This window comes from Protomyctophum bolini (assembly GCF_963924005.1).
Source record: "Protomyctophum bolini genome assembly, chromosome: 13".
Taxonomy (NCBI): Eukaryota; Metazoa; Chordata; class Actinopteri; order Myctophiformes; family Myctophidae; genus Protomyctophum; species Protomyctophum bolini.
Window position 1 is genome coordinate 14,644,178 of NC_137874.1, and position 24,201 is coordinate 14,668,378.

The window sequence follows — 24,201 nt, forward strand, 5'->3', positions numbered from 1 at the left end:
CAGGACAGGACAAAGTGAGGCAGTCAGCAGGTCACAGCGCTGTAGGGCTTTGAACCCTATATCCAGCAGAAGCTTGGATAGTACTTATTACTATCAGTGCTTTTACGGTTCTATGTTTTTGTCTAATAAACTAGGCTATTGATTTAATCAATCAATCAAACTGCATTAATTATAACACAGAGATGCTACTAACTAAGCTATCCATGTCAACATTCTCTATAGGAGTCTCAATAACAAGTAACGTTTAATGTTTAGTAATGTTTAATGTAGCAGAAGAGGCAATTCATTGAACACAGTTTTGTACAATTTTAACATCCCTCGATTGAAATATGAATCTACTGTGCTGACTACAGCTAGCTCTGGTCCATAGACCAGAGCTAGACTACACCATGATATAGGAGTAGCCTACAATAACTTTGTATTGTGAATCAAAACGTAACCACAGTAATTTTGATAAAATCTGAAGAAGTAACATTAGAAAATGTGCCTCCTGGTGGCGCTATAAAGAGCAGATGTGAAAAATTCAAGGCAAAGGTTTTTCCTTGGCCTGTCTAGGGAGTGTGCATACAAAGTTTTACACAGATCTGTGCAGTTAGAGGTAAAAAGCGCCAGTTATAGCACCATCATGAGGCTGAGTTGAAAATGTTCCAGTGGCATTTCTTCCTGCACACACACACACACACACACACACACACACACACGGACGGACGGACGGAGTGCAAAACATACTCTCTCCGCCTCACCCCATGCCTTCGGCCTGGTGAAGACAAGTGTAATGCTTTATGGTTTCGTCCACCCTCTACAGTTTACAGTCTTGTATTGAGTTGTGCTTGAAATGTACTGTAATTCTCCAAACCTGTCAATCAATCAATCAATCGTAGCGTCTGCCCGTGTGAACGCACATATTTTACTTGTCAATAGTTGCCACTAGGGGCGCTCCGTGGTTTGTTGTTGCTTTGACGTCATCATCCAGTCGGACGGCAGTGTTGCCATGTGCGCTTATTATAAGCGAATATCTTGGGATATCCGTGGATATGCTCCTGAGGAGGATCAGGATTCTGGGCACAGGTCTCCACCAGGAGGTTAGTAGAGTGTGTGATGTTTGGCAAAATGTTTAGGAGTAATTTAAACGTGTGTGTGTGTGTGTGTGTGTGTGTGTGTGTGTGTGTGTGTGTGTGTGTGTGTGTGTGGAAGCCGTGGATATGCACCGTAACTAGTGTTTAATTTTCAGATCAAGAACGCCCAAATTAATATGTTTGTGTACGCTGCGGGCCCCATCTGCAAACATTTTATGCCAGGGACCCCCATACAAGATTTATGTTTTTAAAATGTTTAAAACTCTTAGATCTCCATATGGAGCTGACCTGTTCTGACATTCCATATGTTGATCCTTCCCCATCCATCCTTCCTCTTCGGTGTCTCCCTTTCGACTGATACCTGTCCATTTAAACTCTAGACGGGGCCTGCCCCAAAGTTATCAGTGCAGCTGCGCCCGGCAGCCGGCGAAAACTTAAGATCTTACCCCCCCATGCCAAAGCGCCAGCACTCGCCCAGCAGTCTGCTGTCACACCCAGGCGGATATGTTGATCTGACCCCCCCATTCCAAAGCGCCAGTGCTCGCCCAGCAGTCTGCTGTCACCCAGGCGGATGCGTGCATGTGACCTCGTCCTAAAGGGCGCTGTCGCTTCTTGCCCTCAGGCGTACTGTTATATTTCAAATAGACTATGTGGCTTAGCCTACCGGTGTATGTATAATCTCGCACCACCAGGCTTTCCTCCTCGGAGGAGGAAAAGTATACCTGTATGTGACTGTAGACTCGTTTGGGCTTGTTTTCATAGACCTTGTTGCTTGTTTCTCTCGTAAAACCTGGCAACACTGTCAGTCAGTCGGTCGGGTCGTCTCGGTCAGTGAGGAGGAGGAGTACTCTGTCAGCAGCACGTCTTGTTCCATTCTGCAGCCTGGGATTGACTTGATCTATTTATTTTAACACTCTATATTATCATTATCTAACATACTTGTATTTTATTCTATTTGAATCAGCAGTGTTGCTTGTGTTGTTGTTGCTATCATTCATTGATAGCTGTTTCACACGCCAGCCATGGCCGAACCCAGCACCAGATACCAGCAGGTATGCTTTTACATTCATTTTTATTCATAAAAAATGTTCTAAATGAATGCTTAATTTGTTACAATTAAGCGACAGCGTCGCCCGTGAAAACTAGCCGATCTACAAGCTCACAATGCGTCGCCGCTGTGAGCTTGTAAATCGTCTATTTTCCCATCTAGGCCTCCCTTGTTGTTTTCATCGGGTAGCTAACATTCATATTAGCTTCTAACCTGTTAGCTTCCTGGTCGCGCTCCACTTAAACTGACCCATCAAACAGTACGTGTCTCTCTCTATATCTCGGTGTATTGCTGTTTATAGTCGGGCATTCGACACATTATGACAAGTTTCATTCAACGTTTCATGCACTGTGTGAAACCCGTGGGTAAAGTGTGCGACTGTGCGTTGCATGTGATTAACTCCTAATTACATGAATATCGACATTGAAGGCCAAAGGGATTGTTCGGTCGGTCTGCCCCAAAATGCCAAGCCTGCAGAAAAATGGCAAATAAGCTGGAGTGAGTCACGTGAATGGATGGGTCACACATAGCTCTGGTCCATAGCTCTAAATGCGTCTAAACGCAACGCATTAGACTAGAGCTATGGACCAGAGTTAGATCACACATTGCCGACCGTGCAACAGGCAGCCCCTCGACACCACAGGGTGTCCTGGCTGGGTGTGTAGTGTGAATGGATTGTTGGCGTTGCTGGGTTGTTTCCATTCAGAAATCAGGATTCTGTTCTGTGGGCAGACAGGGTTGTGTAGGACTGTGTGTGCTTGTCGTTGCTGCTGCTCTGCAGCATACCATGTCAACAACTAGACAACCTCGGAGAGGTCGCAATTTTAAAAAATTGCAGAGTGTGGTTGCCGCAGTGGCTTACATATATATACCCCTCCCACTGATATTGGCAGCCTGTTACAGTTTCAAGTCACACCTTAGATCGTGTGTAAGTAATTCGGATGGGATTTAACCCCCGAAATTCTGGTTTTCCGACAAACGGTTACATTTATCGCGTTTGCGGCGCCCCCTATAGATGAAAATGGAATTGCTTTTGGAACTCGGTTGAACGAACCACCCCGGACATGTGATTCAAATTTTGGATGGATTGGACATTCCGTTCGTGATTTATGGCATTTTTCGTGATATAGGCCCCTCCTACTGACTTCGGAAGACGATTACGGCCGAACGATACGCACTACCGAAAATCTGCAAATCTGTTTTAATCGGATGGGTCCAGAGATCACGTGTACAGATTTTTGTGAGATTTGGACAAAATCTGTAGGAGGAAAAGCAAAAAGTGTGTTTTGGACAAAATTCAAAATGGCGGAAAATCCATCATGGCGGACATGGGCGTGGCCTATATGGGGAGATGCGTCATGACCCAAGGAATCCAGGGGAAAAATAATTTAGATTTTACGACATACGGTTCAAGAGTTATGAGCCAAAAGGTAAAGTGGGCTGTTATAGCGCCACCATGAGGCCGACCTAAAAAAAAATATTTTTAATTAATTTTAGTGATAATTAGGAAATATCCCTGAAAGTTTTGTAACTATAGTGCTTACAGTCTCAGAGGGAAAAATACTTGAATGTGATTTTTAGCATTTTTCCATTGAAGTCAATGGGACAATTTAATTCACTAATAAATTCATATCAATTAAACTATACAACATTTCTCTTAGCAAAGTACACGCACACGATTCCCGATTTTTCCGGTCAATTTGACATATGGCTCAAGTGCGTACAGTCAAAACTGAGGGAGTTGTAGTGCGTCAAAATAAAGACTAGTGGAAGAAAAATAATAAGTGGAATAATAATAAAGTGTTACAATTACAAGAGTCTGGTTGCCCTGTTGGGCAACCACACTAATTAAATAAATTAAGAGTGCCTTAGTTAAAACATGAGTTCCGTGAGTGCTGGTTTTCTCTTTTAGAGGCATTTCTGTAGGTGGTGGTGGCAACACGTCTGGAATATGAAATGGTTCAAACTGGAGTGAATGAGAGAGTAGCTTAATGGCATCGATTGTTGTAAATGTAATTCAGTTCAAATTGAGCGTGCAGTGCATTAACTACAGCAGCGCTGATACTGTTGGTGGAGACCTTGTGGGCCAGAGGTTTGATTTGATGAGATATAGCCTCTCAGACCCAAAACTTACAATATTCTGTTATCATTGGATAAGAATTTGTCCACAATTCCATTCTGTATTGATGTTGGTTGTTGGTATTCTTCTACATGCTCTAATTGTTTAGACTTGTTGTAAATTAAGTAATGCAGATGTTTAACCATAACTTGACTCTTGAGAGCGTACAACGAACCCGAATGGACCATGGCCATGGGTCCACCGACTCTCCCATCATTTAGCTGGGGACCACCTGGAAGCCCCTCAAGGACCACTGGTCGTCCCCGGACCACTGTTACTTTTCCTAAAATGTATTAAAGAACCTGTGTCCTGAATGGATCCAATGTAGCTATGATTTAGCCACAAGCTCTTTTAATTCAATATTTATGAAAACTGCAGACCATTTTCTCTATAAAATACAAACAATAGCACATCTCACGACGTGTAGTATTGTGCTGTAATGTGGGCTTGTAGATCAGCTATTTTTGTGTGATACTGTAGTATGACAAAGTATGGCATTCTGATTAATTTGGTTTAAAAAAAGGAGATACAAGGTTTCTGCAAGTAGCCTACCATACACAAGCTGTCAAATGAAAGGATTGATTACCTGTCATGTAGAAATGCATATAAATACATGGCATCATCACATGCTGTTATTTGCTTATTTCGTCTTTCAGTTGTCTTTTCTGGGTCCAGACATGATGTTACTATGTTAGCTAGCCTAGTTACCATATTGTCCTTGGTAGGACTCTGGCCTGGCTCTGACCCAGTGCCTTATAGTTGTTGTTAGCCTCGTCATTACCTTTCAATTATTAATTTATCGTTCCTTAAATGCTTGTTCAGTTTCAGTTCAACTTTGAAACCTCTTTGGTGGCTGCAGAGAATGATACAGCTTCAGTCTGAGGTGTCTGTCTTCTGTAATTACTAATTACATTACATAGGTTCTCAAACCTTTTAATTTGAAGGACCCCCAGGTTGACATGCATTAGCCCATGGACCCCCAAGATTAGGACCATTTACTTACGCCATTTGGTTCCATTTAAACTCTTAAGAGAGGCAGAGTTACAGACACTTAAGCTTCTATTTGGTTCCTCCTGTCAAACTGGGGATCCCCTGGAACCCCCTCAAGGTCCCTACTTTGTGAACCACACCATTACAGATATTCTCATTCTCTTTGTTTGTTGGATGAAATTAAACTGGATATGTCATTACTCATTATACAATAGACACATTTTTTTAATGTTCTAGATTGCAAGCTTACAAACATTACATAAGAATGCTTTCTGGCAGGCACACAAGAAGTAATTATACATAGGGACTAAATGGTCAAAGTAGTATTTGTGAGTGAGTCAATTTAGTAAATTATTGTACTTTGGACAGACAGACAGACAGACAGACAGACAGACAGAGTGAAAGAAAGCAAGTGAGGCGGCTCAGAATAGGTCATCAATAATAGAGGCACTTGTCCAGGCTGATTCCACCTAATGGAGATCCCAGAGCTCGGAGGAAGAGGAAGAGGGCAGCGCTTCATCTGAAGCCCCCTTTTTCCTCTCATAAAGCTTCTGCTCTGTTTGGTTTTCCAGTGGGTGTTTGGTAATTCAGCTGTTTTTGTGTCAGGCTGGGGTGGAAAAAGGAACTTTCTTCTTGGGATCTCATGCCCAGGCAGCCACCATGCTGGGTCTGTGTACCGCCTTATACATCACATTGGTTATTTTAAACCCTCAGCCCACACATGATGAGAACGAGGCATTTAACCGTTCATAATCATAATTCAGTCAGTGTTGTATATGCACTCTTCGAGGGCTGCAACTATCGATTAATTATGCTTTTCGGCTATTATAATAACATGGACAAAATATGAATCAGTTAATTTATTAAAGGCTTGATTATTGGTTGTTATTTTTAAATAATTTATTCAATCGGTAGACTCTTATATACACCAATATTCTGCTCATGGATATTCTAGAGAGGTGCTTTTCAGGTCCTTGTGTCAGCTCTGCCATATGTACTGTCTGTCAGTACTGTGTTTAAGACTACGGCGCGTACTGTAGGTACTTAGGCTTTTCTCACATAAACCTTGCTCTCCATTTCTCAGAATTCTCACTGCTTGGCTTTAATTCTTGAGAACTGCCAGCCCAGAAACCTATGACGTCACTCTCTGGCAGAAACCTTATGAATGCCCTACTTCGTCTTACAAACGCAAAAGTAGTGAAAATATAGCTGATTTACAAAGTCGCAATGTCACATGTTTTTTCAATATATTCTTAAACATTTTAAGTGAAAGTGTGTATAGGTTTAATAAATATTGAACCAATGACATATATTAACAAGAGCTTGTGAGTGACTAAATAATAACTACATTTATTTTGGATCCATTGGAGCACAGGTTCTTTTTTCCATCTCATTAAAAGTAACTGTTTTGGAGGTTTCCGCCCGACAGCGACGATTTGATGTACGACAATCCGTTTGGTCTGAGTTTCTTTTTATTTGCTATGGAAGGCCCTTGATAAGGAAGAGCTCAGTTCTTCATTTGTACTGTTTTTTTAATTGGTTCTTAATTGGACCGTTTTGTTCCGTCTGCATCACTCGCTTCTCATTTGCATTCAGTGCAGATGTCTGGAAGGCAGCGATACAGAAGTGAGGGAGATGGAAGGAGAATTAATCCATTGTTATTAATCATATTTCCAGACAAATTCTGTCTCGGCAGAGTGTGTACTGCCTGGTGTTATGTCAGGTTATTCATGGCTTCGCAATGAACACTCCCACATAGCACAATCCTTGTAGATGGTGTGGTCTTTGCACTCCTCTTGGGCAGCTCTTTAGCAGTGGCTGAGGCCCAGTTCAGTATCCATCCAGACTCTGGATTCCAGAGTGAGCGACAGGACAGAGCTGTCATGGGGTCACGTGCTGGATGTCTGGATTGATGGATTAGCCTGCTCACCGCCTCTCCGGCTAATTAGCGGAAATCTATCACACAGGCGAAGAACAAGTTGTCTCTGTTGCCTTCCCAGTGCTCAAGTAGCCAATTTAGTAATATAATAGCTAGCTGCTTACAACATGGGTTTCAGCTCACTTCTGGCATCACACACACACACACACACACACTCACACACACACACACACACACACACACACAGAGGACCAATGTCATCAACACTTAAGCCCTAACCACACCAAAGGGTCACCAACTCCTTGCGTCCAAACAGTTGCAAGGAGTTAATGCTAAAAACGTCTTGACCCTTTGATGTGGTTTGGGCCATTGAATTCCATGCGTTGAATCACTAGGGTCAACATGGGTCAACGTACAACAATACATATCACACACTAGGGTCAACGTACAACAATACATATCACACCGCAGGGACAACACTAAAACCGCCTTGACCCTTTGGTGTGGTTAGTTCTTAACACAATCAGCGTCGGGATTCCTTCAAAATAGAAGCTTTGGGGTGCCGGGAACACATGGCCGCTTTTACTCTGTAAAACTCCCCTCTTCTGTTCCGGAAATATATATATATATATACAGTATATATATATATATATATATATATATACAGTATATATATTTAGCTTGCTTACCTTGTTCTCGTTTCGATAATAATCACTAAATAATCCATCGTGTTCTTATTTTGAGAAGTCAGAAATGAAGAGCTTAGTATCTATCTGATCAAAACGACGGAGAGCGCCCTAGATTAGGAGAGACGAGGCAGTGGGAGCCAATTGTTGGTCACGGACCGATATTTGTGGGTCGCGAGTGAATATCACCCTCCTTTTTCATACATTGAAAGAAAACTCAAAAAATTTCCTGAATGAAATTAAATTTATAACAATCAAAAGAAATTCCATATAATCCACAATTCTTTTCTAGATGGAAGTGAAAATAGACGATCTGCAAGCTCACAATGTGGCACGAAGCAACGTGCTGTGACCTCCATAATGTGAAATGTTATCAATGTTATCTAATATCTACCTACAAACTGTTTTCCCAACGATGAATACTGGGCATGAATACTGGGCACGGTTTTTCCCCATTAGCTTTGATTTTCCAAGCAGGTTCATGCTGCATACTAATGTATATAATTTGTGACACATACTGACCGTTGTTTACTTCCTCCCACAGCTGCCCAATGAGGAGGAGCCAGAGGAGGCTCCACAGGAAGTAGTAGACGCCCCGCCCCCGTACAGCAGTGCCACAGCTGACAATGCAGGTGAGAACATCTTCACCACTAACCTCTGACCCCACCAGCCTGGGAGGCATACCACTGACCTCTGACCCCACCAGCCTGGGAGGCATACCACTAACCTCTGACCCCACTAGCCTGAGAGGCTAGTGATGATGCAGTCCGGAGCGGATGATAACTTACGGCACGCTGTAGCTAGTCATCAGGCCAGAACCCCCAAACCGGAATCAGAATGACCCACACATAATTCCCAGCGATCAAGGGCATCATCATTTTAGGGCCTACACCGCCTACCCAATAAAAGCCTTGATGAGTTTCTTCAAGTTCTTCTTGGAATAGTTCGTTTGGTATATCCATCTTTTATTCCAACTTGTCCAACTGGCGAGACTAGAACAACAAGCTTCTTTTATTTATTTATTTTTTACGTTTTTAACATCCGGTCTAGACCACACCTAGACAGGTGTCACAAGTCAGGTGACGCAAGGTTACTTCCCCACTGCTTTACTATTACCGGAATGTTATTGGCAATTACTCTTTGGTTGCCCAGTTTGATTTGCAGCTGGCTAACTGTTCTGTACTATTTGTGTGCCCTGATGTCACATGTGTGGATCATTTTCTATGCAAAATTATAATAAATAATTATAATTAATTAAGTCAATTTGTAAAGCCAGAATTCAAGTGTAATTTCCAAGCTCAGTTGATAACGTATAGGAAATGATAAGTTATGTATTCTCGTACCATGAAGCCAAATGGCTTCATGGTATCAATGGGTGTATCACTAATTCTGGTTTAAGAATCAAGGGCTACATCACTAATGGACAATTTGTGGCGTGATCTAACAGGAATCAATGTAATCTCCAAACACACATACAGTATCATGCACTGTTTCTTAGGTTATTTATTGTGGTTGTAGCAAGCTGGGGTGGATATTATATGCCACATTTGTCAAGAGCAGAGGAGATGGTGTTTTCACAATTCACATGTCATCATGTTCTGGTGTCATTGTGGGTGTATTTGTCATCGTACTGGAGTGGAATGGGTGGCTACGGCTCTACATACTGTAGGAACTTGATGAATTTTCTTGAACAGCAAGCCAATCAATCACAAAAGTTTTCAAGGTTTCAAGCTCTTCTTGTTCCCCGAGAGGGCAGACATGGTGTCTGACATTCTTGTCTTCCCGCATTTGGTTGTACAACTATGAGATAAGGTATTGCCACTGTTACTTTGGATTTGGCCCTTTTAATTATTTTGTAGGTTAACAGTTTGTGGTCACCCTACTTTGGGCAATTTTTTTTAATTTTTTTTTACATGTCAAAACATTTCAGCAAACAGCATTTGTTAAATAAATAAAATGTATTGGATGCCTATTTGGATACTATGGTGTCTATTCCGATGTTTTAAAAAACTTGAAAAGATGACCTGGGCGTTTATTTTTAGAAGGTGACTATTATAATGTTCCGTTTTCCTTCCGTATGACTTATCCATGGTCTACTGTTCTAGTTTATAATCTGCCAGTGAAGTAAGGTCAGCGACGGTGACTATCCCTCCTCGACAAGTGAGGTCAAAGTCCCATTTAAAAGGATTAGGCCATATTTAGATGTGTTGAAGCCTGCATCAGGCCTGCCCTGGTGAAGTCGCCTGTGTGACCCATTAATTTAACCAGGACTTTCAGCCATCACATCTAAATTCAAACTGCGCTGAGCTTAAAGCCATGCTTTTATGCTTTTAGTCAAACAATTAGTTGTTTGTTGGACAAAATACACACAATGAACTACTCGCACTAAAGTAAAAAAACAGTAATCCACTAGCAAAGAGGCTAGCAGGGTTGGGGGGAGGGTTATGAATTTAATATGAAGGACCCCAATGGAAACAAGCCATAGGCTTTCTTGGGTTATAAATCATCTTAGCAGACCTGGTATTGAACTGTGCTTTATTTCTGCAAACTGTTAAAGTATTCAATCAACTCATTGTATTGTAAGGTGAAAGGGAGGGCGTGAGGTTGTGGGTAAACCCTGGTTAGGAATAGGATGGATCCTTTAGGATTTTAACCATTTAACAATTCCCTCTTTTTTTTGGATTGCTTTAGTAATTTATTAGACACGTGTGTAACAGCAAAAGGCACAGTCAGACATTAGATCTAAAAGGATACCGCAAAAAAAACTTTTTTCCATTGCTGTCTTAAAGCGCAAACTTGTTGGGTCATTTTAACATAATTTTTATTATTATACTCGGGCTATAGAGCGCAGCAGTCCCGCCCCCTTTCAGAAAAGCGAGTGGCCCAGGAAATGAAACTCCAATGCATTTTTCCATCGGCACTTCGAATATAATTTATTTAAAGACGGTTACGCCGCGGACAAAGCCAATTCGGATCATGACAAATCATGACAATGAACACAATGTTTTGGGACGATCAAATAATTTATAAGACGAAAAACAAAACAAATAGTGTTGTCTCCTGCCTTTATTTTCTTCTTTCTAATGATTTGATCGTCCCAAAACATTGTGTTCATTGTCATGATTTGTCATGATCCGAATTGGCTTTGTCCGCGGCGTAACCGTCTTTAAATAAATTGTGGAGTCTCAGTGGTCAAGGAGCAGGCGGAACAGGGGATTGCAGCAGTTTCAAACGGCTCTTTATTTGTTTAGCAGCAAAGTATACAGAATGCATGCAGGATAAACCCCACGTAGGTTCAGCATAAATTATATTCCATACAATTTAAGTTTCACAGGCGTCGTCGCCAGCCTGGAGAAGGATGAGAACAGAAGATTAGATTTCAACTCAGGTTTGTACAGTCTCTGATAGCTCGCTCCTCACTGGAGGGCTGTGGTTTTAATAACGATAAGAGGTGACGGCGCTGCCTTGCTTCGTGACGTCATCGGTCTTTATCTTTAACTGTAGCGGGTCTTCTCCCCTAGCGGGTTCCAGCTCCAAGAGAGCACTAGCCGTTTTGCCACCCTGGCGTATATAATGAGCGCCTGTTCGCTAGACAGGCCTCAATAGTAGACTCAAGAATTATAGGTTTCTTTCCGACCTTATTTTGGGTAGTGTCCCGGTTGTCGCTGTCACTGTGGCGGGGCTGCCACCCTCCCGCCGCGCGATATGCGGACTTGGAACTCCCGTCTCTATATTTTACTCATACAGTCCGAGTGTCTCTGTCCCTCGGACATTTCCTGGACCGTTCCTAAAAGCCTGTGATGAGAGGAGAATGACAGTTAAGACATGCAGAGCTATTCACATGAATGTGTGTTCGGTGGAGGTGGGTGTGTGTCTTACCCCCCGACGGTGTGCCGTGCGTGCCTCCGTGAGCATATGTGTGTGAACCAGCCGCTGTCAGACGTAGACTGAGTCTTCCTTTTTATATGACGGGTGTGGCCGCTTGCTGATTTGGGTGCGGTCGCTCCATCAGCTCCAGCTGGCGGAGGAGGAGATTCGAGACGTATATATTCCCTATCACACGGCCGAGGGCGTTCCTAACGGCCCGAGGCTTCTTCTGTCTGACAGCGTGTCTGGTTGCCCTGGCAACGCACTTACCATCGCGGGGTGTCGCTCTCGAGACCCCACAAAATTATATTCAAAGTGCCGATGGAAAAATGCATTGGGGTTTCATTTCCTGGGCCACTCGCTTTTCTGAAAGGGGGCGGGACTGCTGCGCTCTATTGTGAGCACCCCAGACAGTTTTTTAAAAGGATCCCTGGCTAATGAGACAAATATGACTTAATACATTATAATTGCCCTCTATGACTAAAATCCCCAAATAAAAACACTGGAATGGAATTGGAATTGGTAGGGTTTTTTATTGTTATAATTAGTTTGTAATGATACTGACGTTTGTGCACAACAATCTTGAAAACAAAGTATTGCATTGTGGGTTTGAGCAATTTAAATTAATTCTATTTTTAGGAGCATGCCATGTTATCCACCTGCACAGCCTTTGTGATCTACTGTAGATCACCATCTACCTTATGGGCACCCCTTCTATAGGGGGTCCCAGATGGGCTCTTACAGGTCTGTAACTCCTGGGGGGTTGAGAACCACCAGTATTGTAATTGTGCAGCAGATGTATAGTCCTCGTACCAGCTCTGACAGTGTGATAAACGGGTTCCGGAAATGCTTCCAAATGTAACGGAACCGATTCGTCTGTTTCCTCAATTTTGGATCCGCATCCATGCCCTGGTTTCAAAAACCTTGTTTCAAAGGAGACTAAAGTCTCTCACAGAACAATTTAAACCTGCCACAAGCTCTCTCTGGTTTAAATTAAAACTAATCAAACCAAGTGAAGGTGAAGTTTCCTCTTGCACTGATGAGACAGCTTGCTAGGTTTTAACTCGTATTCTTTTTTTTAAAGATATTTCTTTGGCGTTTTTTGCCTTTTTAAAATAGGGTACAGTAATTACTAATTAGACAGGAAAGGGGGAGAGAGATGGGGAGTGACACAAGGCAAAGGCCGTCGGGCTCGGGAGTCGAACCCGTGACACGCCGTCCGGCTGGCCTACTGTAAGTGCCCAGACGGTTGAGCGAACCGCCCGGCCAGGTTTTAACCCATGTCTAACAGGCTTTATTCCTCAGCAGAATGAGAGGTGGTCCAACGTTGACTAACCGTCCTAACTGGTTTAGTGTATTTAGTTTTGGTCAAATCTGCAGCTGACGGAGACTATGTTTATTGACAAGTACAATAATTTGTATTTTTTCCCCCTCAGCCTACTTTGACTACAAGGAGGAGGGTTCTTTCCCCAAGCCTCCGTCGTACAATGTGGCCACGACGCTGCCGTCCTACGACGAGGCGGAGAGAACCAAGGCCCAGACTACCATTCCTCTGGTAACCGCAAGAGTGATCACTCAGTTTGGTTTTCTTTTTATTCCCTCTCTTCTTTCAATTGCAGTATACACACACACACACACACACACACGCACACACACACACACACACACACACACACACACACACACTTCTTACCCCCAGACATGGTTAATTAGTAGCTTTACGGAGTGACATAAAAGTGAGCCATAAGTCAAAGGCTGAAGGCTAACATACTGTAACCTGTTCTGCCAAATGTGTTTTCCTTTCAGCTTGTGTTTGCATAGACATTTAGATCAGGTTGTGTTTGCTAGTGTAGTAGCTTGTGTTAGGCGGCACTCGTTTGAACATACACATCTTAAGCCACTCAATGAGTTGAATTGGTGTGATTTACCTTAAAACCGTTTTGTCCCAACCCGACCCTTTGGTGTTGTTTGGGCTTAAAGCAGGGTGTCGACCTGACCCACGTGTTGCACTACTCGTTCCTCAACATTCTGACTTCTTAACATTCTGAGTACACAACAGCGCTGTTGCAAAACATAAACAAGGAAGTGGATGGAATCTGAAGCATCGTCCTAACCAATCAGAGTAAGAGACAAGTCGTCTGCAAGCGTTCATTTTTCCACATGTACGTGACGCCGTCCGTCGGCAGAGGACCTCCGCTACAAAATGTTTGTTATTATTTTTATTTTTTAAAAGATTTTTTTGCGGCTTACGCCTTTTATTGTTTTTTTTAGACAGTAGGCTGACAGGAAACGGGAGAGAGATGGGGCAAGACATGCAGTAAAGGCCATGTCTGGCTCGGGAGTCGAACCCGCCGCACACTGTGACTGGATTACCAGTCGGGTGCCCAGACGGTTACGCCACTGCCTGGGCAATGTTTGTTATTTTGACGTCATTAATTGTGCACGTTGGTCGATGCTTGTCACTCAACGCCTAAATTGGCCACACACACACACACACACACACACACACAGTTCTAATCTTTAAAATAGCAGATCTGCAAGCTCACAAGGTGTCACATTGTGAGCTTGTACAGTAGATAGTCAGTTTTCAAGTGCTCAAGCTGTTATGGCCACACATAGTCAGAAGTCTTGGCTCCTCACGCGTTAGAGAGTGTAAGAAGAATGAACCCAAACAGACCCATTGGGTCCAGCTTTTACACTACCAGGGTTAAATTGACACTGACAATTGTTACTTAACCCATTTAGGCCTGATAAAAATGTCTTCTAAATCCTTCCACAGTTTTCTGGAATACCTATGTTTCTATATCAGTGGTGCTCAATATTTCATGTCAAGGACCCCAAAAATTATATATAATTGGCCGCCGACCCCCATCTGAAAATATGTTGTTCCAGGGACCCCCCGGAAGCAAAGATTTGAGTTAAAAACATTCGCTGTGATAGAATATATATTCAAAGATTTGTGCCACATTTTCACGATTTTTCAAAAATACATAAACATAATGCTTAAAACACCAAAATGGGTTAAGTGTCTAGTGTCTACGCTGGTTGTGGAGTATGTGGGCCACTTGTTTATTTGCTGGTGTTGTGTTTCTCTGCCACACGCTGCTTGCCTTGCCTTGCATTGCCTCGTGCTCAGCCGCAGCACAGGGAGGCGCGGCTGGACACCCTTGATGATGTCATTCGCAGTTCACTGGAGGTAACGTGGGAAGAATGTGTCTGTCGCCCCACCCCCTGTACTTTCACTTGTTCCTCCACCTGGTGTTAATACGAGTCTCATATCTGCGTGACATTTTTTGTTTTGCTCGATCGCAGTACATCGAAACCTGGCAAAGTAACATTTCTAAGCTTTCAAAAACAAGTCTTTGGCACAACTACAAAGGCGACAGGTGCGTAGGAGAAGACCAGGCGAAGGCCCCAATGTACTGATATGAAGAAAAAACTCCTGCATACTAGTCTTCAAATGGTTTAATGGGAATAACAACGTTTTGGTTTCGGTCTATTAGACCTTCATCAGGTTATCTTAAAGCTTCCATGCAAAAAGAAAAAGCTAATTCCTGTGCTGCTCACATCCTCTAACATTCACATGTTTTACATTAGATGACATCAGACGTGATAAATTACCACCTGCCCTTCAACTTGCTTTTGTAGATGTGTTACTATTCTACAGCCACGGTACAGTCCCGGCCTCCCCGTCAGCTTTTTTGAGGGGCGCTAGCCTCTCCAATACATTGGCCTTTGAATATTACGTCATATAGCAGCGAAGTCTACGTTTGTTTAGAGCTGAGCAATTATGACGTAAATCTTTTGCCAGCCAAGTCTATTGACTTTAATGTTACGTAAGACGTAATGTGGCTGATGTAAATATATCTTGTGACTAAGCCAGGATGGATAAAGAAAATAAACTGTACACCGGTGACCAATGTGGAAAAAGCGCCACAAGGAACAAACACATGACTCCCCGGGTGGGAATGCTTAAAACAAACGGTTAAAAATAACTATTCTTGGCTGCCACCTCGTCACCCCCTTTGACATACAAAAGCAAAAAAGGGCACCCCTCCCTCACTTAACATGAGTGTGAGTTTTTACTTCCCAATTTAAGCTGGGTGCAAATATCCTGCGTGTGCACTTTATTATGTTATTTACTAACGTGGAAAAACTCAACTCTGACCACATCCTGACGTGGTTCTAAAGTGTCACGAGTGTATTTGACCACACTATAGCTTCTCTATTCACTATTCTCTATTGACAAAATTAGCCGATCTACAACCTCATGCATAGCGTTGTAAGCTCGCAGATACCCAAGTTTCATTTTTCCATTGAAGAGATTTGGTGTTTGGGGGAGGGTCCAAGTATAGTGCCCTGGGAAACCCCAGGCAACGCACTATATAGGGTTTACTTTAAGTGGTTAAAACTCAACTTGATGCTTGGTTTATTCAATCCGATGCCAGACACATGTTAATGCCAGGTTTAAGGTTGTCCCTGTGAGACCGAGTGCATGAGTCCTGGTGTAGGCTAGTGACAGTCGCAGATACTCCTGTGCTTCTCAAACCTTTGTAATTCATAAGACCCCCGTAACGCTCTAGACCTATTCATACTCCAGTTTTAGGTGATAAGATGACCACCGAAAACCAGGACATGATGTCACGTTGCGGTGATAAGCGACTCAACGCTCACCCAAACACATCTCTGTTTTTGCTGACCACCTTATCACCTAAAACTGGAGTATGACTAGGCCTTTATCGACCTTGTTGGGGTGCCTTTGGAACCCCCTCAAGGAACCCTGAGAGTTGCTGGACTCCACTTTTTGAACCAGTAATCTGCCCCACTCGTTGTGCTGTATACCCCCTCCCACCCCACCCCACCCCATGTGTAGAGCGGCAGCTAGCCAGCTAGCATTGACTGTGGTGATTCAATTAGTGCCAAACTGACTGAATCACTGCATGGAATGAATGAATTTGACCACCACATTTCAATATTTCAAGTACCAGCTTTAAAAAAAAAGGCTTGTCTTTGACAGGCTTGCTTGCTGTCCTCATGTGTCGTTACCTTTTAGTCCATTCGTTGTGTTTGTGAGTATTTGTCCGTCTTGTGTGAGCAGTAAAGCAGGTTTTTTTTGTGCCGTTTGCATTTAACCACTGGCCCTCCTTGGTGTTGATAAGAAAAACGCTGACAAGCAACAAGCTCATAAACGTGTCATAAACATGACGCGGCGAGAGCTTGTTGATCAGCTATTTTTGTGCAACATTGTACGACGAAGTAGAAAATAGGGTTTAAGTAGTTAAATGCGATTCCCCTTTGCAAAGAGAAGTGACTCCAGCATTTATTCACAAGCTTCTCAGTTTTTTGGTCTAAATTCTATCCCATTTGCATTAGTTTTCAATTGTTATCTGGATAGGTCTTTCGTGACAAATCTATACATTTATAGTTTGTTTATCGTTGTAGACGGCCCCTGCTCGATATCTACGCTTATTTTTCATACTCTGTCCGTCCCTCTCTCCTGGACAGGACGATGACTTTGTGAGCCGAGACGACTTTGAGGATGCCGACCAGCTGAGGATAGGCAATGATGGCATCTTCATGCTCACCTTCTTCAGTAAGAGAACACGGCGTCATCGTCCGATCAATGCTTGTAAACATAGTAACCACACTATTTGATTGTCTAGAAGTACAATCTCCCTTCACACATAAAGTCCAGCAGCCCTACCATGTTAATGTGCTTAGCGCACAACGTTGTCATTGATTATGCTTTACTCATGCTCTCTCAATCTAGGTATCAAAAGTAGCAGATCAACAAGCTTGCAACGCGTCACTTTGTGGGATCTGTTACTTTTTTAAATTCAAAATTGTATTTGTTTTTCAAAATCGTACAAGATCTAGGTTCAGTACAAAGCAGCGTCAACATTACAAACCCTACAAATAGCCAGTCCATGCTTTTGTCTGGTGCTGTACTATGATCAAGTAGGGTGTTAATTTACGCAGTTAATATGGAGATAAGAGGTTTCTGCCCAACAGCGACAATCTATGTGATCACATAATGTGTGTGTTGTGCTTGGTGCTTCCAGTGGCGTTCCTGTTCAACTGGATCGGTTTCTTCCTGTCCTTCTGTCTGACCACCTCGGCAGCGGGACGCTACGGGGCCATCTCCGGCTTCGGCCTCTCACTCATCAAATGGATCCTTATTGTCAGGGTAAGTGTCCGTGCATGCTGTCCTTTTGAGGACATTTTGTCCTCTCCTCTGAGGAGAGAATGAGGTCAGTGCAGACTCCGTGCAGAGCCGTCACACCCATGCAACGGGTGCTTTGGAGATGTGTGTGGCCACAGCAGAGAAGAGTAAATAGCCCCTGGAGGACGAGGTACACACGACTGTCATAAGGATGAGTGTCTGTGATGATGAGGTGTTCTGTGCAAAGTGAATATGATTGGAGTTAAGGTAGTAAAGTGATATTCTCTGGTTAAAACAAAAGTTATTTTTTGTTAAAAGGTTAAATCACTATATTCTCATTGCTATAGAGTGCTTATTCGGTAACAAGGGTCCCCCTGTCTCGCCAGCTCTTTAAATTAATAAACCGAAAATAGATTTTCAGGTCTGGAAACCTAAGGCGACAGCATGAGCTGGACTCACAGGGCAGGGACCAGGCCCCCCCCGAGTCCCCTGCCCGGGGAAGAGCACCGCCTGGCAGCCGGGGGAGGAGCTGTGACCCCCTGGATGTCTCGGATTCAAAACTTTTTTTTAATCACTTTTTATCTCCATGACACCTCGATTTTTCGACCGCGTCTTGCCTCTGGAGTGACAAATGGGCCCAAATAGGCCTGAAATTTGAGAATTAAATGATGGAATTCCAAATGTGTAGTGATCCTGAATAAAAAGCTGGAGAGACATGGAGATTCCTGTTATTTCCTGATATATACACTTTCTATACTTATATATATATATATCAAAGTTTATTATGCACTAATATGTAACGGGATACTTAATGTGTCTTCTGGAATGTCTTGTGAAACTGACGACTGGGTACATTTTAGCAGAACTATTCAAATGGGAAGTGGGTAACTATGTTACCCAATAATCAAAAGAATGTAGTCTGTAAAGCGAGGTTGTGAAACTAATACATTTGTAAGTAAACAAACTAAAAAAAGAGGCTGATGAATTGTTGGTTCCCAAACATTGTGACAACCACACATTATTTATTGCAATATATACAACTACCGGTAATCCAAAAAAAGTGCTTCTAGATTAGCCCATTGATACCCTGCAAATTTTAGATTTTTGCGTTGGCTATTCAAAAATAGCAGATTTACATGCTCGCAGCGTGTCACACCGCAAAGTGACACATTCTGCATTTTTTTTTACACTTTTGAAAATAGTGATTTAGAAGGCACTTTGGGTTAGAAATTTGGGTTAGATTTATCAAAATGTAATCGATAGAATATATTAATGTTTGCTAGATAGTTGCAGCCCTACATGGCAGCTCACTCACTCTGGTGTCTGTGACTTTGTCTTCCAGTTCTCCACGTATTTCCCAGGCTACTTTGATGGACAGTACTGGCTGTGGTGGGTGTTCCTGGTGCTTGGTGAGTATCTGTTCACACCAACGTTCTAATACTTTGGGATTGTTTTTTCTTTACGTCATAGTTTAGTTGTAGTTCTTTTAGTTTTTTTCCCCCCCTTCTCCTTCCTATAATTCAGTTAGTTCTAATTTGTTTTTAAAGCAGGGTTTGCTAGTTTATTTTTAAATGTTTTGTGACTTTTATTGTGATTTTTAGTTTTAGTTAAAATTTGCATTAGTTTTTGTGTTTTACTTTAGCTTTGAAAAAAAAAAAGAATAATAATTGGCCCAAGACCAAACGTACTTGCCGCCCTCTGATATAGCGTTTAACCACTTGAACCCCCAGCATATTGTGGGGAAAGCAAGCGTTCACAGAAAATAGCCCATCAACAAGCTCTTGTGAGCTTGTAGAGGGGTCGCATGGTGACAAAGAATTTTCCGGGCGTCTCCAGTCAAAAACATTAACCCATTTTGGCCGGGAACCCCTTTTGGTGTTTTAAACATTATGTTATAATTTAGCTATTGAAAAATAGCAGATCTACAAGCTCGTAGCGCGCCACCAAGTGGCGCGCTACGAGCTTGTAGGTCTGCTATTTTCTTTAAATCAATCAAAAGTCAGGCCTAAATGGGTTAAAAAAAAACCTGGATTAACCAACGCTCCTCTCCTCCAGGGTTCATGCTGTTCCTCCGAGGCTTCATCAACTACGCTCGCATCCGCAAGATGGCCGACTCCTTCTCTAACCTTCCCCGAACCCGGGTCCTCTTCATCTACTGAGCCATCCTGGTTCACCTCCATTATCACCCTTCTCTCTCTCTGTCTCTCTGTTTCAGGGCCTGGGCAATTGGATTATTTAAAACCTTTTGCCTCGATGGAAAATCAACTGTGAAAATAGCAGATCGACACAGATGAAATATTAAGTGGATAATCAGTCTAATCGATTTAGTCAATTATAAGAAAATATATACATACATTAGAATTTATGTGTCAACAATGTAATTAAATTAACTTGCTCCTCTATTATTCAATTAACCTATGGTACATAAGAAGTGGCTTAGTGGTTCTTCTGATAATATATAGGTTTCAATATTCTTTTCATTGAATTGCCTGGCCCTAGCTCTCTCTCTCTCTCTCTCTCTCTCTCTCTCTCTCTCTCTCTAACTGAGAGACACTCTATTATACTGCCTGTCTTTTGACCCAATCAAAGATGGAAAGAAGACCTTCAGTAGGTTTTCTTCTGTTCACCGTACTGTTGGACAATGCAATTTCTAAAGAAGATCTGTGAAAACGACAACAACCAAACCCATCATCAGTCAGTTCGTCAGTGGTGAAATGTTAAGTGCTATTTGCAAACTTCCGAAGTGTGTGTGATGTATGAATAATGCCTTATTTACTATATTATATTAATATCCATTTGTAGCAATGACATGCACTGGTTTAGACAACAGGGGGCAGTCTTGATTGTGTTTTTTTTTCTTTTTTTCCTTTCGTTCTTCAAACGGATTCAGAATCAAGTCTTTGGATGTAGAGCAGTGGTTCTCAAAATGTTTATTTTAACTTTTATTTCAAGGACCCCCCCCATAACTCTGAGAGTGTACAAATGCCCCATTTGTACGCTCTCAGAGTTGCAGACCTACAGGTATAGTGCAGTGTCCATTTGGAACCCACTCAAGGAACCCTGAGTGTCCCCGGAAGGCACATTGAGAACCTCTGGTGTAGAGGATCAGACTAGATGCTGACTCGGCTGGGTTTCCCTTTAGCATTTCTCATTATCGGCTTGTTTCCCATTTATTTTGTCAAATATTATATTTCTAGAGGCATCCGATGCCCGTGCCGTGAATGCTACTTTGTATGAGTATATTGTTCGCTGTCGACCGGAAACTGGCCAAAACGGTCACTTTTTAAGGAAACACTTTATTTTCCAATAGATCTGTAATTCTTGATAATACTTTTCATCGGTTTAATATTTGTAAAACTCACAGACACGTATAGCCTTCAACCTGGTGTCCCTGTGTTGGGATATGTCATTGTCGGCATTAGTTTGTTTTAGAAAGTGGCACAATAAGCTCATAAAGTGTTATGATGTGACGTGTTCTGAGCCTGTAGATAAGGATCTTTCCCTACTTTACTGACACGGCAGACATATGACATGGGGAGTTAATTTATAAAAAACACACAGGATGAAATATTATGGAGTAGGTTTCTGCCCGACAGCGCTGATATACCTGTTTAAAATCCCATCCCATGCACATTATTTGCACATTACCAGATCGGGGTGGAGGAGGCAGGCGTGGGGGTGGTCAGTGTCTCACACTTATTACGCCCATTAGTGGTGATGCACGATACTATCGGTAGTATATCGAGATCGTCTGATTCGCATTCAAAATCCAATATCACTATCTAACCGATATCAAAACAATTCCGATGTTTTTCACCGATATTTCACCGACATTAACGCAATAATAATGTGACCGTTAATGCCTTTGAAAATGAAAACGCAATAGAGTCAGCAATGATGATAATGTGAGTTATCGTTATAAGACGATAAGATTGATATTGTGCATCTCTAGTTTCGTAATTTGACATTACGTCGTACGACGATGTCTACTCGGCAAAAATAGCCGATCTACTACCACTTAAGCTCACAAGGCATCACGTACGACCAGATAGTACAAACCTTGCCATCTCTGCACGATTATTTCAAACTTTTGCTTCGATTATGATCAATGAACAATTATTGTTGTAGATTACTTGCCCACATTGCGAGGCGGCGTTTTGTGAACTCGACTATTTTTGCTGTTTTTGTACACCACCAAATACAATGAAGTACGAAGTGTTTAATCAGACTAATATATTAGTTGAATATAAAAAAATATTATAAATTTGTTTTTGCGTCAAATTGTTATATAATTAAAATGTATATACAAAACCTGTTTCTCGATTATTCGATTAACTTACATGAGCTATTAATTCGGTTATTTTTTGTAAATATCGGCTTTGATTTATCTTCGGTTAATGTCGCCCTCTCCTCCATTGAACGTCCACTGGAAACAAACTATTCTTATTGTCAGATGCTTTTTGGAAACCCTGCCCTGTAAAGAACAAAGGGGTTCATTCATAGTAAGCAGTCCCCCCCCCCCCCCCCCCCCATTGATGTAGTAATGAAATATTAAAGTTATTCTTTTTATGATGTTTACCGTCAACCTGCAGAGAAGTCGACTCATTTATTATATTGTATTACTATTCTAAAAAGGGTCTTGCTTACCTCAAAGTTAGAACATGTTTAGGATTAACAGTTAACTCCAGCGTCCTTATTTTGGAGACTTGCAGAAAATAGCACATTTTGAGCTTGTCGATGGGCTATTCTCAGCGAACGTTTTCCCCACAATAACAGAAAATACACTAGTATAGAGCCCTGAGGGACTCCGGTCAACTATATGGGGTTCAAGTGGTTAAGATCTATATACACTATTGTTGTACGATGATAAAGTGAAAAGTTTGAAAGCGTTGAAATCTTTGAATAAACTAAATAAATAGGGAACCAGAGGGATATAATGTGGTCGTTGTAGTCGTGTGTGAAAACTCCAGATTTTCCAGCGAGACATTACTATGCCCACTATCCTGCCTGTTTTCAGGGCTGGACACCGTAATGTAAAGTAGCCTACATTTAGTAGCCTCCATTTCAAACACTAAATATTGTACTTTTGACTCCACTGCATGCCCAGGAAAGGACCCTCAGGACCCTATTTCAAATAGAGGGCAAAGGCCAATCCACAAGCTGTTGTGAGTTTGAATTTCAACTTTTACATTTTCCAAAATTTCAAATAAATGAAAAGATGTAGTTTGTAATTTGGCACTTTTGAAAACCCAAGTATTGTTTTTTGTACTCTTAATACAAGTGCTTAGTTGAATAATACTTGACCAGCAGTATCTATACTGGTTACTGCATGCTTTGACTCCTGTTGAGTCACCTCTTCACACTGCAGGACAGCAGTGATGTAAAGTAACTAAATACATTTACTCAAGTACTGTACAAGTGCCATTTCGAGGTACCAGTATTTTTACTATACTGGATAATAATTTCCAATTTTCAGAAGCCTACTTTTACCTTTTACTCTACCACATCTCAGAGGCAAATATTGTACTTCACTACAATTATTTGAAACCTTAGTTATTTTGTAGATTTTGATTATGAATACAAATACAACACATACATTATTGAACCACTTCAGCCCTGTATACATTTTGGCCATTTGAAAATAGCCGATCTACAAGCTCACAATGTGTGGCGATGTGATGCATTGTGAGCTTGTAGATCAGCTATTTTATTAAATTTTTTAACTTGAAATGGGAGTTATGGGACCATCTGTACATTTTGTTGCATCATTGCAGTGTTGGTACTTTTACTTATACAAAAAATGTGAGTACTTTGTCTACCACTGCAGGATAGCTCTGCCTCAGCAGTTTGCCATCTTTCCCAAACGGGAAGATCCTGTGACACGTTGCCTCAAGATATTGATCAAGATATCTGCATTTTTAGGAGGCATATGTAGTTGAGGAAGTAGGAAGGAATATCAAAATAGAGGAAGGAGCTGTTTTCTTATTGATTTATTTTAAAGTGACGTGCGTAGCCTGTATCCATGGACGAGGTTTTAAACCACGGTGGCATGGCTCGTTTGTGGGACACAGTCAAGCACACGGCTTAATGTTAGTCTTGGGGAATTTCAAATGAATAGACATTACATTAAATAGTTCTAATTATGACCACTTGGGACAAGTTGGGAATACATGCACCTCACCACCTGTAGGCTACTGTTCTAACTGCTACAAGAGTAGCCGTTGTGCCTGACTGTCAGTGTCCCTCATATGCCCATGTATGGAGATCGTTGTGCCTGACTGTCAGGGTACTCTTCATAATTATGGGGATTTTCTGGAGATGACCTCCCCTTCAACGCATCGCTCCCCACAGGTCCTCGGTGATACGCACGCCC

General features: G+C 42.0%; 1 protein-coding gene across 2 annotated transcripts; it reads left to right on the forward strand.

The window, feature by feature from the left end:
- Window positions 1-1,894: 1,894 nt before the first annotated feature.
- On the forward strand, window positions 1,895-23,059 carry LOC308326522 (NEDD4 family-interacting protein 1-like). Of its 2 annotated transcripts, XM_080779447.1 has the most exons (8): window positions 1,895-2,128; window positions 8,343-8,430; window positions 13,102-13,220; window positions 14,802-14,861; window positions 17,171-17,258; window positions 17,728-17,852; window positions 19,171-19,237; window positions 19,884-23,059. In XM_080779447.1, exons 1-8 carry the CDS (start codon window positions 2,099-2,101, stop codon window positions 19,985-19,987), a joined length of 681 nt encoding a protein of 226 aa, XP_080635573.1. In that variant the 5' UTR covers window positions 1,895-2,098; the 3' UTR covers window positions 19,988-23,059. The 2 variants fall into 2 exon arrangements, with proteins under 2 accessions (XP_080635573.1, XP_080635574.1); XM_080779448.1 differs by lacking the exon at window positions 14,802-14,861.
- Window positions 23,060-24,201: the final 1,142 nt, after the last annotated feature.

What these genes read in the sequence shown, in the direction of transcription:
- LOC308326522 (XM_080779447.1), top strand. Translation starts at nt 2,099, where the DNA reads ATGGCCGAACCCAGCACCAGATACCAGCAG. An exon ending in CCAGCACCAGATACCAGCAG is followed by an intron (nt 2,129 to 8,342) that starts GTATGCTTTTAC and finishes TTCCTCCCACAG; the next exon opens with CTGCCCAATGAGGAGGAGCC. An exon ending in GTGGGTGTTCCTGGTGCTTG is followed by an intron (nt 19,238 to 19,883) that starts GTGAGTATCTGT and finishes CCTCTCCTCCAG; the next exon opens with GGTTCATGCTGTTCCTCCGA.